The sequence below is a fragment of the Colletotrichum fioriniae genome (assembly GCF_027942845.1).
Source record: "Colletotrichum fioriniae strain IMI 355084 chromosome Unknown scaffold_6, whole genome shotgun sequence".
Taxonomy (NCBI): Eukaryota; Fungi; Ascomycota; class Sordariomycetes; order Glomerellales; family Glomerellaceae; genus Colletotrichum; species Colletotrichum fioriniae.
In genome coordinates this window covers 1,941,691-1,955,219 of record NW_027076842.1, presented here as the reverse complement: position 1 = coordinate 1,955,219, position 13,529 = coordinate 1,941,691, and the positions used below count along the sequence as shown (strand labels likewise).

At 53.2% G+C, this 13,529-nt stretch overlaps 4 protein-coding genes across 4 annotated transcripts; 2 read left to right on the top strand and 2 right to left on the bottom strand.

The window, feature by feature from the left end:
* Positions 1-1,597: 1,597 nt before the first annotated feature.
* On the top strand, positions 1,598-2,453 carry N0V96_005935 (uncharacterized protein; the record flags this gene model as incomplete). The annotated part of the gene is made up of 2 exons (XM_053189443.2): positions 1,598-1,725; positions 1,790-2,453. 2 exons carry the CDS (start codon positions 1,598-1,600, stop codon positions 2,451-2,453), a joined length of 792 nt encoding a protein of 263 aa, XP_053052896.1.
* A 1,405-nt stretch (positions 2,454-3,858) lies between these two features.
* BFR1 (multicopy suppressor of BFA (Brefeldin A)) lies at positions 3,859-5,506 on the bottom strand (the record flags this gene model as incomplete). Its single annotated transcript, XM_053189444.1, has 3 exons — positions 3,859-3,987; positions 4,053-5,210; positions 5,351-5,506. The coding sequence occupies 3 exons, from the start codon at positions 5,504-5,506 to the stop codon at positions 3,859-3,861; spliced, it is 1,443 nt and encodes a 480-aa protein (XP_053052897.1).
* A 769-nt stretch (positions 5,507-6,275) lies between these two features.
* On the top strand, positions 6,276-7,135 carry RPB5 (DNA-directed RNA polymerases II 24 kDa polypeptide (RNA polymerase II subunit 5); the record flags this gene model as incomplete). The annotated part of the gene is made up of 3 exons (XM_053189445.1): positions 6,276-6,359; positions 6,471-6,553; positions 6,610-7,135. The coding sequence occupies 3 exons, from the start codon at positions 6,276-6,278 to the stop codon at positions 7,133-7,135; spliced, it is 693 nt and encodes a 230-aa protein (XP_053052898.1).
* Positions 7,136-9,781: 2,646 nt separating this feature from the next.
* N0V96_005932 (uncharacterized protein) lies at positions 9,782-10,755 on the bottom strand (the record flags this gene model as incomplete). The annotated part of the gene is made up of 2 exons (XM_065757533.1): positions 9,782-10,459; positions 10,495-10,755. 2 exons carry the CDS (start codon positions 10,753-10,755, stop codon positions 9,782-9,784), a joined length of 939 nt encoding a protein of 312 aa, XP_065613876.1.
* Positions 10,756-13,529: the final 2,774 nt, after the last annotated feature.

Below are 13,529 nucleotides of genomic sequence, written 5' to 3'. Positions count from 1 at the left end.
GTGGGTGGTGGTGTTGCTGGTCTGGTGTCTCTCAAGTTGGGTGATGAGGAGCATTGGAAGGTGCAGACCAGCCACCCCACCCCGCCGGTCGTTTCGGCCTGCAAACGCTGACCCGCCCGACTTCTCCTGCCCCTCTCCGCTTTCTTTCCTCTTCGGTGTTTCCCGTTGGACCATCGGCGGTGTCTTACTTCCTCAGTGGTTGTATCCGTAGAGTAGGTAGGGACAGAGTACAGGTACCTGAGGTAATGGAAGCGGTTCACCCAACCTCCTATCCTGTACAGTACCCCCGCTTCACTGCAAACCGCCCCGCGGCTTCTTTTGGCTGCAGCTCTCCTACTTGCGGCCTGTCCTTGCCCGTTCTTCTCCCTCTGCCCCCTTCCCCTGGCCCTTGACCGCCTTGAAGCCCAAAGCTAAAGGCGGGAACAGCACCGGAAGTACAAACGAGGGGCGGCGACAACGCACACACATAATCTGCCCCTCCACTCATTGACCTGAGGTGCTTCTCGTTGCTCTCTCTCTCTCCTCTCGCCTGCCGACTGACTGCAATTTTTCAACATTTTTCTCTCGTCTTCTACCGTCCATCCCTTCTCTTCCGGCCCGTCACCTTTGGCAGACAGACCTACCTTGCCTACCTTACGGATACCTCAAGAAACAAAAGCCCACCTCTCACTGGGTCCCTGATCGAAGCTCATTGGGACTTGGTCGGGCAGACGACCTCTCTCGCTTGGCGTCCCCTTCATTGGGCCATCGTCGGACCCCCCAAGACTTGCATATCGAGAGCTGCTGGCATTCGAGCCACGACACTCACGCTGCAGTCAAAACCCCCCTTCCCATTCGATCCTCTCTTCATCTACCTGCGTTCTCGTGGATCAAGCTATCTCTCTCCCCACGTCTCCTCCGCATCCTCTGCTTCTGCTTCTGCTCCTCGTTGAATGAGAGCCCGACGTTTGTCTACCTCGACTGCAACTACGATTTCGTTACCGTCGATTCGACTCTCTCTACTGCTTGCACGCTTAGGAAGCCTACCTTAGTCTGCTGCTTGCTGCTCGCCTGCTCACTTGCTTGCTTGCCTTATTGTTTCATGCTTCGATGCTGCAGGATACATAGCACCAACACACAGGAGCAACTCGCTTTATTCGTCCTAGTTTTGTTTATTCCCAACTACCTTACGGATATTCTCTCTATCTCTCTCGCTCTCACCCTGCCACCGACGCTTTGCCGGGCTGTAACCATCCGCCCCCTCTTAATAATCTCTTAAGTCAGGTCTGTCCATCACCGCTTTCCTCTCTCTTCTCTTCTTCCACTCCCTCTGCCCGGCTGCCGAGCCTCATCCCCAACCCCAATCTCTCCAAACACTCTCCATGAGATCCCAGCTCAGGGTCTCGAGAGGAATAATGACATTTGTACTAGTAATAGATGACCCATCTTGACCTCCTTGTACAATATCCTCTCATCTTCACCTCCTCTCCACCTCCACTAGAGACAGACCACCCGTGTCCCATCTGGTGATCCCTTCGCTAAGATGTATTCATATTCCCACAGAGACTACAGGCCGCGCACTCCACGCACTCCGCGTACGCGCAAGACCACCACAAGGATGGATCCGGACTGCGCTATATGTCACGCTCCTGCCTCTGCAGCTTGCGACTGCGAGGCCAAGGGACTTGATGTTGCCATAAAACAGGCTGAGCAGCGCATGATGCAGTCCATATACACCGACATTCGGTAAGTCTGATTTTTCCATATTTGTTTACCTATGGAGGACATCTCTTGCTAACCAGATACATAGAAGCTGGGTTCGGGCTCACGCACAAGACTACATCCTGGAATATTTCCGTCTACTCACCGAGCGTCGAAAGACAGCTCACGCCGCTAACCTTGAACGCATCAACGCCACCGCATACCATTACTACCACGCCCCTCCTCATCCTAGCGAGCTTGCTCAGGCGCAGGCTGCATTGAAGCACGGCATTGACGAGGATTGGCAATCTAGTGTCCAGCGATATCCCGAAGTCCTCGAGTATTTCTTCAGTCTGGTCGAGCTGAACGTGCCTCCCGATGATGACCCTTTCGTCAAGGATCCCCCATTGAGCGCTCTTAGTGGCGGGTCCAAGAATAGATCTGGAAGAAGAATCGGGGGAGGTGGACCTCCTTCAGGCGGGCCTCCGGCCATTGCCGCGCCTAGCAGTCATGACAGAGATCCATTTGGAAGAAGAACATCACCACCCAGCATGGACCTGCCACCGATGCCTAGTAGAATGGGCGGGAGAACGCCAGCCTTGAGGGAAAGAGAAAGAAGGTCAATGCCGCCCATGCCGCCGCATATGGGACCGCCCATGGGACACCCTGGACACCCCGGACACCCCGGACACCCCGGAGGGCCACCGCCTGGATATGGACGACCCGCACCTCCGGGTGCGGGTGCATACTATGGATGGGCTGGGCCGCCATGAATGCCGAGGTCGACGAAACACACCATCCAGAGTTTGGAGCTCCTGAAGTTCGAATATCACTTGGTACGAAGCACGGCGTCTTTGCAATTTTCCTATGATATTTATTTTGATGAGACCCACGAACTGCATTAGCGGTCTTTTTGGTGTATTGACGCGGGACAAGCAGGCATATTTGCATTGCAAAGCGTAGCGGTAGCCTTAGAGACCTCCGTCTTTTTGCGCATTTGCTCTTTACTATGTTCGAGACAACCCGGAATTTGTGATCAAGTCTCGTGCGTTTGTATCCTTTTTTTTTGGGGGGGGTTTCATCCTGTTCCAGTTTCTTTGGTTGGGTACCTAAGCACCGGAGTACGGATCACGGAAAGAGGGCATTATTTGGCATTTGCGACGGCGCAGGCCGGGTATTATTTGATTTTCCTCTTCTTGGATGTTACGGGAGGAATTCTCTACAGGATCAACAGCCCTCAAACCAGTGGCCGCTAGAGCAATAATCCATTAACCATATAAGATATTGTCTAACGTATCATGCGATTTCGTGCCCGGGTAGATCCGTGGTGAAGGAAAGTGAGGTGAGGCAAAGAAGATCGATCGATGATGATCATTCTGTACGCAAAAAAGGACGTCATAAGATTGCACCATGGGACCTCGAAGCGTTACTACCGAGGCTACACGCGCACCACTTGTCTCGTGCCATGATACCTCTCCGACGTGTCTGTTCAAAGTCCCCCTCGGGGAATCGTTTCCAGCATGTCACGTCATGACATGCCTCGCTTGCTGCACAAGCACATCGGCCCGACGAGGACAGCCCGAGAGCAACGGGCCAATGGGCGTTGATGGCTGCTGGTTTACCTTGAGCTTGTTGATATGGGGATGGACCTACCGGATGGGATGAATACGATGGGCGGGCTGACAATGCATAGAAACGAGGGACGTTTGTGTTTTTACAAAAATCGGAAAAAAGCTTTTCTCTCTTTTTTACCTCTCATCTTTTCAAAGTGTATGGCTGGAACTACAAACGGTACAAGGGGGGAAAGAAGCTGCTAAGTACAAGAAAGCCACTTTGCCTCGAGGGACAATTTTGGCTAGGAAGACGCAAAAACAGGCCAGAGAGTTTATAAAAAGGTTTTGCAATCTTCCCCCCCCTTGGTTTTAGTTTCGAAAGTTGCCTTTTGTCCTCTTTTTTTAATATGCCAAGTTTGGTGGTTTTTGTGAGAAAGGAGGGTGTCGTATGCGTGTATCGGTTGGGGGGGGGGGGTGTGTTGACAAAGAGGCAGAGAGGTGAGAGAGTTCACGTTCCCCCTAGTCCATAATATCTGCGAGAGGACGTCAGGCAGATAAAACAAACTAAAGAGTCAATGGGTTTCAGTCAGGCAAGAATTGTAGACGGAGTCAGTGAGTGAGAAGACTATGCCTTCTCCTCGACGGAGGTCTCCTTGAGGTCCTTGGTGACCTCCTCGACCGAGTCGCCGTTGCTGACACCGTTGGCCTCGTCGGCCTCGAGCTTCTCGAGCTGCTTCTTCGCCTTCTCAATGTTCTGAAAGTCGGGTCAGTATGGAAATTGGAGAGAAAAATAGGAAATTATTGCACGGAAGAACTTACGCGCTGGGTCTGGGCCTCCTGATCGCTCTTCCAGTGGTCGAGCTTGGCCTTGACCTTCTCGGCAACGGCGGGGACGTCGGAAGCGGCCATGGGGGGGTCAATGCCCATGAAGGCACAGTCCTCGACAACGGAGGGCGGGCAGTTGAACTTGCCGGCCTTGTCCTCGGTGGCACCACCCTTCTTGCCCTTCTTTCCCTTCTTGACGGCAGGGAAGAAGTCCTCGTCGCGGTCCTTTTTGGAGACGACCTTCATACCCTTAATTCCCGAGTCATCAACAGTACGCGAAGCCTGAGCGGTGAGGCCGCTGGCGGCCTGCAGAGGAGCCTTCTCGACCTTGTGGGTGGGGTCGAGGAACTGGAGGAGGCTGTTGGCGCGGCGAATCTCCTCGAGGTAGGCGGGGTCACTGGCGTCGGCGAGGAACTTCTCAGCATCGGCCTTCTTGCGCTCCTTCTGGTAGCGCTCGGCCTCGTTCTTCCTTCTCTCGCGGGCCTTCTCGCGAGCCTCGCGCTCGTGGGCCTGAGCAGCCTTACGCTGCTGCCAGTACTCATCCTTGATGGTCTTAAGGGCGGCGTACTTCTCGTTCTGGAGGTTATGCAGTCTTGTGCGCTCGTCGCGAAGGGAAGAGAGGTTCTTGTAGGCCTCGTCGCCCTCGGCCTTGATGGTGTCCAGCTCGGCCTGGATCTTGTTGTACTGTTCAGACATGGCCTTGGCCTCGGGGTCTTCCATCGAGTCCTTGATCTCCTTGATCTTGGCCTTCAGGTCGTCAATCGACTTCTGGGAGTCGTCGAACTGGGAGAAGTTCTTCTTGAGCTTGCGAAGCGAGGAGATCTCGGCGAGAGCCTTCTTCTCGTCGACAATCTTCATGCGGCCAGAGTTGACCTCGGAGTCGAGCTTCTCGATCTGGCGGTCGACCTCCTCGACGCTCTTGAAGTTGACCTTGGAGCGGGCGGTCTTCTGCTCGTTGATGCGGGAGCGCATCTGCTCGTCGAGGCGCTTGATCTGGTCCAGCTTGGAGGTGCGGGCGTTCTTGCCGGCGCCCTGCTTTTGGCGAATCTCGTTGGCCTGAGCAATGAGCTCGGCGCGACGCTTCTGGGTGGGGGATTGCTGCTCCTTGTTCTTGTTGGGCATGGCAATCTCGATCTTGGCCTTGATGGCACTCTGGAAAAGCAATTGTATGAGCCATTTGCGATCCAACGGCAATGTGTCATTTTCGGGTATCTGGGGCTCGATTGCGACTCTCCCAGTCGGAAAAGGTATTCGAGGAGCAAGTCGTCAATGGAATTGGAGATGAAACTTACCAGCTGGTCGAGGGCCTCCTTATGCTCCTTCTCAGCAACCTTGAGCTTCTTCTGGTACTCGGCCTCGTCGGGCATGGTGGGACGAGCCGACTTGGTCTCGGTCTTGGTCTCTGCTGCCGCAGGAGCAGCAGCAGGTGCCTGCTTGGTGTCGGCCATTGTGAAGGTAGGGAGGAGCTTGTTAACTGATGCAAAAGAAGATCAATTAAACAAAGCTGGCGAATGCGCACACTGCCGTAGTCGGGGTGGACAGCAAAGTCGGGTTGTGATGTGGAGGATGGAGGATAGAGAAGTGGAATCGGAATTAACCACCACGCGAAGGGTGAACTTTTCGTCAGAAGGATCCCCCAATTTTTGTTGAAATTCACTCTTTTGGGTTCCGTGGCAGGTACCTTCTCCAGAAGGTAAGGCCACCTGCCATCCTGGACTTTGATTGTGGGGTTTACCTCAAAGGTGGCACGTGCGTGCACTGTGATTCTGGACCCTTGAAAGGCCCGTGGCAGCCGTGGCTGGAGCATGCACCTTGCACCTGCCACCTGGTCAACGGGGGTCTGTCAATCAAAAAGTGAGGTACGTACCTCACATTCGAGGTCAGAATGTTCCGGGCTGCCTCTGTCTCGGATTAACTCCTTCCGAATTATTCCAGAAGAACTGCCCGGGACCGAACCAGGATTAAGCAACCGTAGTCCAAGGCCCCACTCAAACTTTTGCTCTGGCCTGCAAGGCTGATTCCGCCGCCAGAACTTTTTGGCTGAACCCGTTTTGCGACGCCAATCTTTTTTGATGTTCTCGAACTTTTCGTCGCGACAAGAACCAATCCACCACCGACGCCCTCATCTCGATCTACCCACATATCCGCGACGACAGAGGCATCGCTTCTGACCCACGAATTCGACGGAAGAGTTTTCAACGACGCAGCATCGCGAAGATGTCGGACCAGAAGGACGTCAACAAGGAGGTTACCAGACTGTGGAGAGCATGGAGGACAGCCCACGAGATGGCTGCGGACCGCGTACGGACCCCCTGATCTTCCATCGATAAGGAAGAGCATATGAATGATGCTCTTCTTAGCCCGGCGGATGATGTATTTCTTGGCGACATCTGTGCTGATGACGGATCGCAGGGCTATGAACTCGCCGAGGACGAACTCACAATCTCTCTCGACCGCTTCAAGATGGAGTACACCAGCGCCGACGGCAGTGTCAAGTACGTTCACCTTTGATCTATCCAAGCCTCCATTACTAATGCCATGGCCCCCCTAGCCGCGGCAAGCTCCAGTTCTCCGCGAACCCCTCCGCCGACATGATCCGCAAATTCACACCCCCCGCGACGCCCAACAACCCGAGCCCGACGCCCGACTGCGGCACCCTCTGGGTCGAGTTCCTCGCCGACACGACGTTCGGCATCAAGGAGATCAAGAAATTCATCCACCATCTCATCAGCAACAAGTACTCGTCCGGCATCATGGTCACCCACGTGCCCCTCTCCCCCGCCGCCCGCAAGATGCTCGTCACCATCGAGTCCTTTGCCAAGGTCGAGTGCTTCCTCGAGGACGACCTGCTCGTCAACATCACCCAGCACGAGCTCGTGCCCAAGCACATCCTCCTCAGCCGTGAGGAGAAGATTGCCCTCCTCAAGCGCTATCGCCTCAAGGAGACGCAGCTGCCGCGCATCTTGCAAAAGGACCCCGTCGCGAAGTACCTCGGCCTCAAGCGCGGGCACGTCGTCAAGATTATCCGTACCTCGGAGACGGCCGGCCGTTACGCCAGTTACAGATTGTGCGTGTAAAGGATAGGGCCTTGCGCGTGTGGTTGGTTGAAGAAGGCAAGATATGAGAAAGAAGGAAAAGCCGGGAGGGAAGGGGTCAACGTGGGGGCTGGGATTGGGACTCACCTTTCCGGCAGGATAACTTGACGCCCTGGTAGACGGGGGGAAGGGAGTTCTCAGTATACTCTTTGCATCACTCTTGAGTCTGGCGTTGAGGGTACGGCTACGGTCTGCTGTTTTGTGTACGACAACCAAAAAAAAGAGATGGAGGGCTTCCTCTAGATGGATAACATAACTAACTTATATTTTTTTTTTTACATTACTTTGCTCCTTGGGAGTTACGTCTTGTTCCCTTTGATCAATTGAGTGACATACGGTATGAGCTAACTACAGTCGTCACTCTTCCAGCTTTTCGGGGCGGGAGAGTTGGGGGAAGGAGGACAAGAACGAAAGCAGTGTTATTATGGCCGATTTCTCAGCCACGTCCTCATCAGCACATGCGAGGAACCCGATCAACTCACAATGGAAAAGAGAACATGCTCCTTCTACCTCTTCTTCCTCTTCTCAAAGTCTATCCCCTGCGTTGGGTGGAAGTCCATCCACCATCAGAGACTCTGAGCTCGGGTTTGATGACAGACACGTCTGCATTGTATAAAGTCAGCCGAGTTTTCACAAATCCGGCACACGCTCCATAACTATTATTGGGGACATTCTGTCTTGTCAAAATTTGACCGACAGTCTTGAGATGGAAGTAGATGCAAGAAAGAAACTCAGGACACGAAGTTTACCTCGTGCCTCTATCTCCATCCACTTCAAAGATCCCGATATCTTCATCAATCGCAGATTCCACGGGATGGTTGAAGTATCTCTGGTTTGCATGCATTTTTAGACGCGGAAATATCTCAGGGTACATCATGCTGTCGACTGTTTCCTGTACCCGAACTGACGTCTCGTTTCAATAGTCGTGGAACACATAGCTAGATAGGACGTGGGCGAGATATCCCCTGCTGGCCGCCGACTATAACCAAGCAGGGTCATCACGGCCGTAGATCATCATGGGATTCTCTTGATCTCGGCCACTCATATGATGCATCTTCGTATCCTGTGATACAAACAGTCTACTCGGGGGGACACGAAAGTCTAGAGTATAAGACCCCATAAGACCGACACATTCGAAAACAGAAAGAACAGGGACCAACACACGAGACGAGCATCCCACGCATCACCACCAGATAAGCTCCCATATCTTATTGAATAACTGATCACAGCCTAGGAATTACTAAATATCCCCCCTCCTCCCTTTATCCACCGTGTATAGTGTAAAGCAGATACCCTCCACAACGCTGGGGATATATATAGATAGCGAGATGCTAATACACGGGATGAACACCTCTGTAGAATCTCCAAATTCCCCTTGTCCTATTCATATCCAACACGTGCGGTGTGGGTTACCGCGTACCGTATATATCAACAACAACAACAACAACAACCCCCTCAACCCCCTTTTCCCTCCTCCCCTGATCTTCTCAGTTAGGTACGCTGAACCTCGACACCAACCAAACTCCTTACCAAACAGGGCTCCTCAACATACAAAGTAATTTTGTGCTTCTCCTCTCCCGAATCCCCGCAACGTATTCGGATCCTCGGGTCAGCTCTGAACCCAGCTCGATAAACCAGGGATGAAAGTGTATGAAGTGTGAAATCTGAGGTGTGGGGGTTCCTAAACCTCGAAAAAAGGGGAGAGAGTCAGGCGCCCGGCGTCAAGCGGCCACCATTGAGTCAGGCAAACACAGATAGATAGATAGATAGCCACGATAGAACAGTTGATACGTCGGGACTTGAGACGACTGTCGAAAAGCAGGGAAGAGAAAGGAAAGACTAAGAGAAATCAAAAAGAAAAGAAAAAAAACGTAATTGGCCAAGAAAACTCTAAAGAAGCAAAAGAGAGAGATGGAAGAACTATTACCACAGTACACCAATACCTCGGGGTGATTGAAGAAAGGATTCTGCTGGCAGCGGGCAGAATGCGACAAGAGTCAGTCGTTGAAATTTCTGTAGGGAACAGGGTCGTCGGCCGATATGCGAACAAACGTTATGCAGGGACCGGGCATCATGGAAAACGCCTTCCGGGACCGAGCTCCTCGCATCGCTGCGAACGTGGGAAAAGTAAGCGGATAGGACAAGAAGGGGGAGGAAATGGTACCCATAGTATAGTCATTCGTCATTTATAGATGGTGATGGTATTGGAACAAGTTGTTCAGGTACAAAACATGACGGCTATTTGCGCCGGGGTATATAGAACGATAAACAACGAAGCAAAAAAACGACGGCGTTCAGTTATCATTGTGAAGGCCGCTCCCGGGAGTTTGTTTCCTCCAACGCCCATTTCCCCTTGGTCGTAAATAGTTCCTCCCTTCCAAAATTCCAAAACGTAAAGTATGGTCGTATCCGGTCCCCCATTGACCCATAGAAACGCCGGCCAAAGGCTCTAAACCTCTATAACTCCGCATGTCCAAAAAAGAGCCCTCAGCAATGTCGCTGAGATCGTCAATATACATATACATATACTGTCTCATAAAATATAGTCGTAGTTTCGTAGTCGTGATATGTTGTGATAGGTGATTGTGTGGTAGATCACAGGTTGGCTTCTGCGCAATTGTTGCCAAACTACTTCAGTAAGCCACCAGGATCAATAAGTGTCGGCTCGCCGGGGCGAGGGTTGTAAGATGGATGGTCATCGTGTTGCGATTGAGGAATGGGTTGTAATTCGGTGCCGGTCCTGGATCTTTGCCGTGACGGTTTCGTGGGCCCCAGAAGTCCGCCAAGATCTTGCAAGAGTGCTGTTGATCCGCGACGTAAACCATTCGATCCAGCGGGCAGAGTGGGCGACGGGACGCCGTGGACGCTAGATGCCATAGGATCCACGCTTGAGACGATGCTGTCCCTGCGGAATGTCTGGCCGACTCCAACCTGTTCCTCTGATAACAAACCCCCGACGTCGAAAAAGGAGACCCTGCGCGGTGTCGTGGTCGAGTTGCTCCTCGAGGAAGAGAGGTCATGGGGCAAGAGAGAGGCGTCGCTGCGTTCGGCATTGCTTCTTTGCCGCTGAGGGAATTGCCACTGTCTTAGCTCCTCGCCAAACGGTTTGGCCATGGGTGCGGGAGTGTATCGTTGATGTTCGTTGTCGAACTCGTCCCGTTCCTCATCGCGTTCTCGTAGGTCAGGGTCGATATTGAGGCCAACATCTCGAACGAGATCCTCATCGCTTCCCCAGTGACGATGGAGTGTGGGACGGCGCGAGTCGGAACCTCTGCGATCTATTGAATCTTCTGCCACAGAGCCGTACTTGAATTTTGCTTCTTCAAGCCGCGATCACGAACAAACGAGCCCAAGACTAGGGCATTTGCGGCCGTTGTTGCGAACAGGAGCTCAACGGATGCCAGCACGGAACGCAGCTGCTGTTTGCCATGTGCCCTCATGACGTGGGGGACACGATAAATTGTAACACCAACAACGGCCAGGCTGAGCGAGAACAGTAGGGTGAGCTGAATCTTTCTCTTCGCATTCATCTGACTGCGCAGAATAATGGGAATCGGGAAGAAGACCAGTAACAAGTCGGTGATGATGTTGCATGTCGCCATGGTGAGAAGGTGAGCGAACCCTTGGCGACATTGACCACCCGGGTCAGGAGTCACCTGCCAGTAGTGATTGAAAGGCCGACATTCCGCCAAATCACTAATGATGATGGCGATGAAGGTTGCGACCAAGGTGCACCTGATGAACACCAGCGTCTGTTCGTAGGAACGTGCCCAAGTGACGCCAGTCAGACGCTTGAAGAACTCTAAAATAGTGTTCTTGAGAATCCACAGTCTGCACAGACAAAGCGTTAGCAAGCCATCCTACCGTCCCACTGGATCCAGTGATGAAATTGCTGCACAGAGTGTTGCGGGCGCAAGGCGCAAAAAAAACAAAACAAAAAAAAGGAGTTCATGAAGGGGATTCCGTGACGTACGTTGCTGCGTAGAAGATTCGGCTGGCAAGCACGAGACCACTTGCGATTTCCTTCCTGCGCTCGACTTCCGCGGATAACGTGATGCCGTCAAATTCGGCATTGTTAGTCCCGTAGAGCAAGACAAAATGCACGCAAACCATGCGGAGCCATAGAGGGATCAGGGCGAGTGCTGCGACTTTGTCCTCTTGAAATAGTTTCTCGGTTCGAATGAAGCGGCCGGCAACCCGCAGTAGAATAATAACAGTGCAGAATGACGTTATCCACCAACAAACCAATAGCGAAGGCTTGTCCTGCGAGGAACTGCGCAACTCGGGTGGCTCAGTATAGAGGCTCATGATGGAATGGAGCAATCCACGCCCGTCGACCTCCGCGGAGGGCACGACGAGCGAGGAAAAAGATGCGTCGTCGAAAGTCGAGACGTGACGTAGCGGGCGGGTCGAATTTCGTGCAAGGAATCGGCCCGGCTAACTGTCCCAATGGCAAAGACGTTGATGACTATTTCGAGGCTGAAGCAGCGCAATTTATCGGTTGATCGAAGAGTAGCACAACGGTGCTAGGGAGGTTGATGAGGGTATTGTAGCGTTTGTTGTTGCGTCTGATGCATGAACTTTGCGATTGTGAAGGGACGAACGGTGCTACATGAAGCGGGCCGGATCCGGGCGTGATTAGAAGCGGTGATGGAGGCGAGTGCATAACCGTGTCGGTCACGGTAAAAGCGAACAAGAAACGCTTCCTCTTCCTGTAAACCTCTGTGCCGACTGGATGGCGAAGTAGAAAAGGCGGACAGATGTCGAATGTGGTGGAAGGAGAACGTGGAATGGAGCCTGGTCTAGATACTGCGGAGGAGTGGGTGGAAGTAATAAGCTGCACCGCCGAGTAGACGCAGATAGAGGCAGGCCTCTGGTGAGCATACCGCCGCTCTCCTAGTGGCTTCCAGGATGAGATGGGCAATGGGATAGGCTGGGCCGGGATGGCCAAGTTGGGGGGCAGTCAAGGATACCTGGTGAAGGTCCCTTTGCGCGCTAGGGATGAATGGGGGATTCGGGCCCTTGGGAGTACCTAAAAGTTCGGGGGGTGTGGGACGGAGTGACAAGGGACTGGGCGAGGGTGTGCCGTCAGGGACTTGGTGGTGTGCATCACCAGCTTTTCTTGGCTGGCTAATCCTGATCCTGTCGGCTGGAGGGCGACAGGTGAGAGGTTGTGAGGAGGTCGGGTGGGTGAACGGATTGGCGGCGCACTCGACGAGAGAGCACAGGGGCATCAGACAAGGCCGGCCGTGTCCTTTGCCCCAGGAGAGAGATTTCCCAAGTCTGTGGCGGGCCAAGATGCTGTCAGTCATTGGCATGGGTATTGGCACTGTCGTTTGTCGTTTGTTGTTGTCTTGCGTTCCTCGGTCCTTTCCCAGAGCCATGTATACGTGTCTCTAGTCTAGTAGGTGTTCGTACCGACAGAGAGATACGGCGGTCAGCCGTCACAGAACTGCCAACGCTCATTGGAATGACGCTAATCCGCGTTCAAGATGTAACCGATTCGTTCATCTGGTGGGGGTGATTCGGAGTTGGCTGGGAAGCTAGGAGCTAAGGTGGTAAAGACAAGTAGCTTTGAGCCTTGAATCGTTCGCCTCGACCGACTATGTCCCGCGACAATGTCTCACTCGCTGCGGCACCCGGGCCCAAGGTAAGGTGAGTTGAAGCAAGAATAGTACTCTGTACTCCGTAGCTCGTCTTCGCTTTACGGTCAGCATGGCTTCTTCGCATACTTTGGCCGGCTCCATTTTGAACGCGACAGTAGTCTTTTGGGGCCTCGGCGCTTGCTGCGCAGACACTGCGGCTGGACGGGCAAAGAGTCGAGACCCGATGAAAAACGGGTATCGAACCGGCGCTGCTGCGCTTAATGCAGCATGCGCGAAAAAGCTCACAGAATTGCCTCCCCATCTCTTCGTACAGCATTTCCCACCTGCATCTTGTTGCCCTTCTGCGAATCCGGCAACGTTCTTTTCGACGACACAGTGATACTCGAAGAACCTTTCGTCTGACCGATTCTGGTCGGCTATGTTGACGGCGTGGCCTACTCGATAAGCAGGGAACACATGCCCTAGCCGTCGGCGTCGGAGCTGACCGCGTGCTCATCCAAGGCCTTGGCCGCAGTCTCTCACGTCGTCGATGTCCCACTATCAACCTCAATTCGTGGTGTCCGTACTCCGTAGGAAGCAAAAGTATCTGTTATCCCAAGAAACCGTACATGGCCCTAGAGCCATTGGATGCATTGACAAGCCACTCCGTTATCGTATACCGGCATACACACAGAGCGCCAACCAAAACCCCTCTCCACTTGTCTTGTCTTGTCTTGACTGCCTGGGAGCCTGGAGGTGGTCTTGATTTCCCAGTCGTGTGCGCCTCTCCA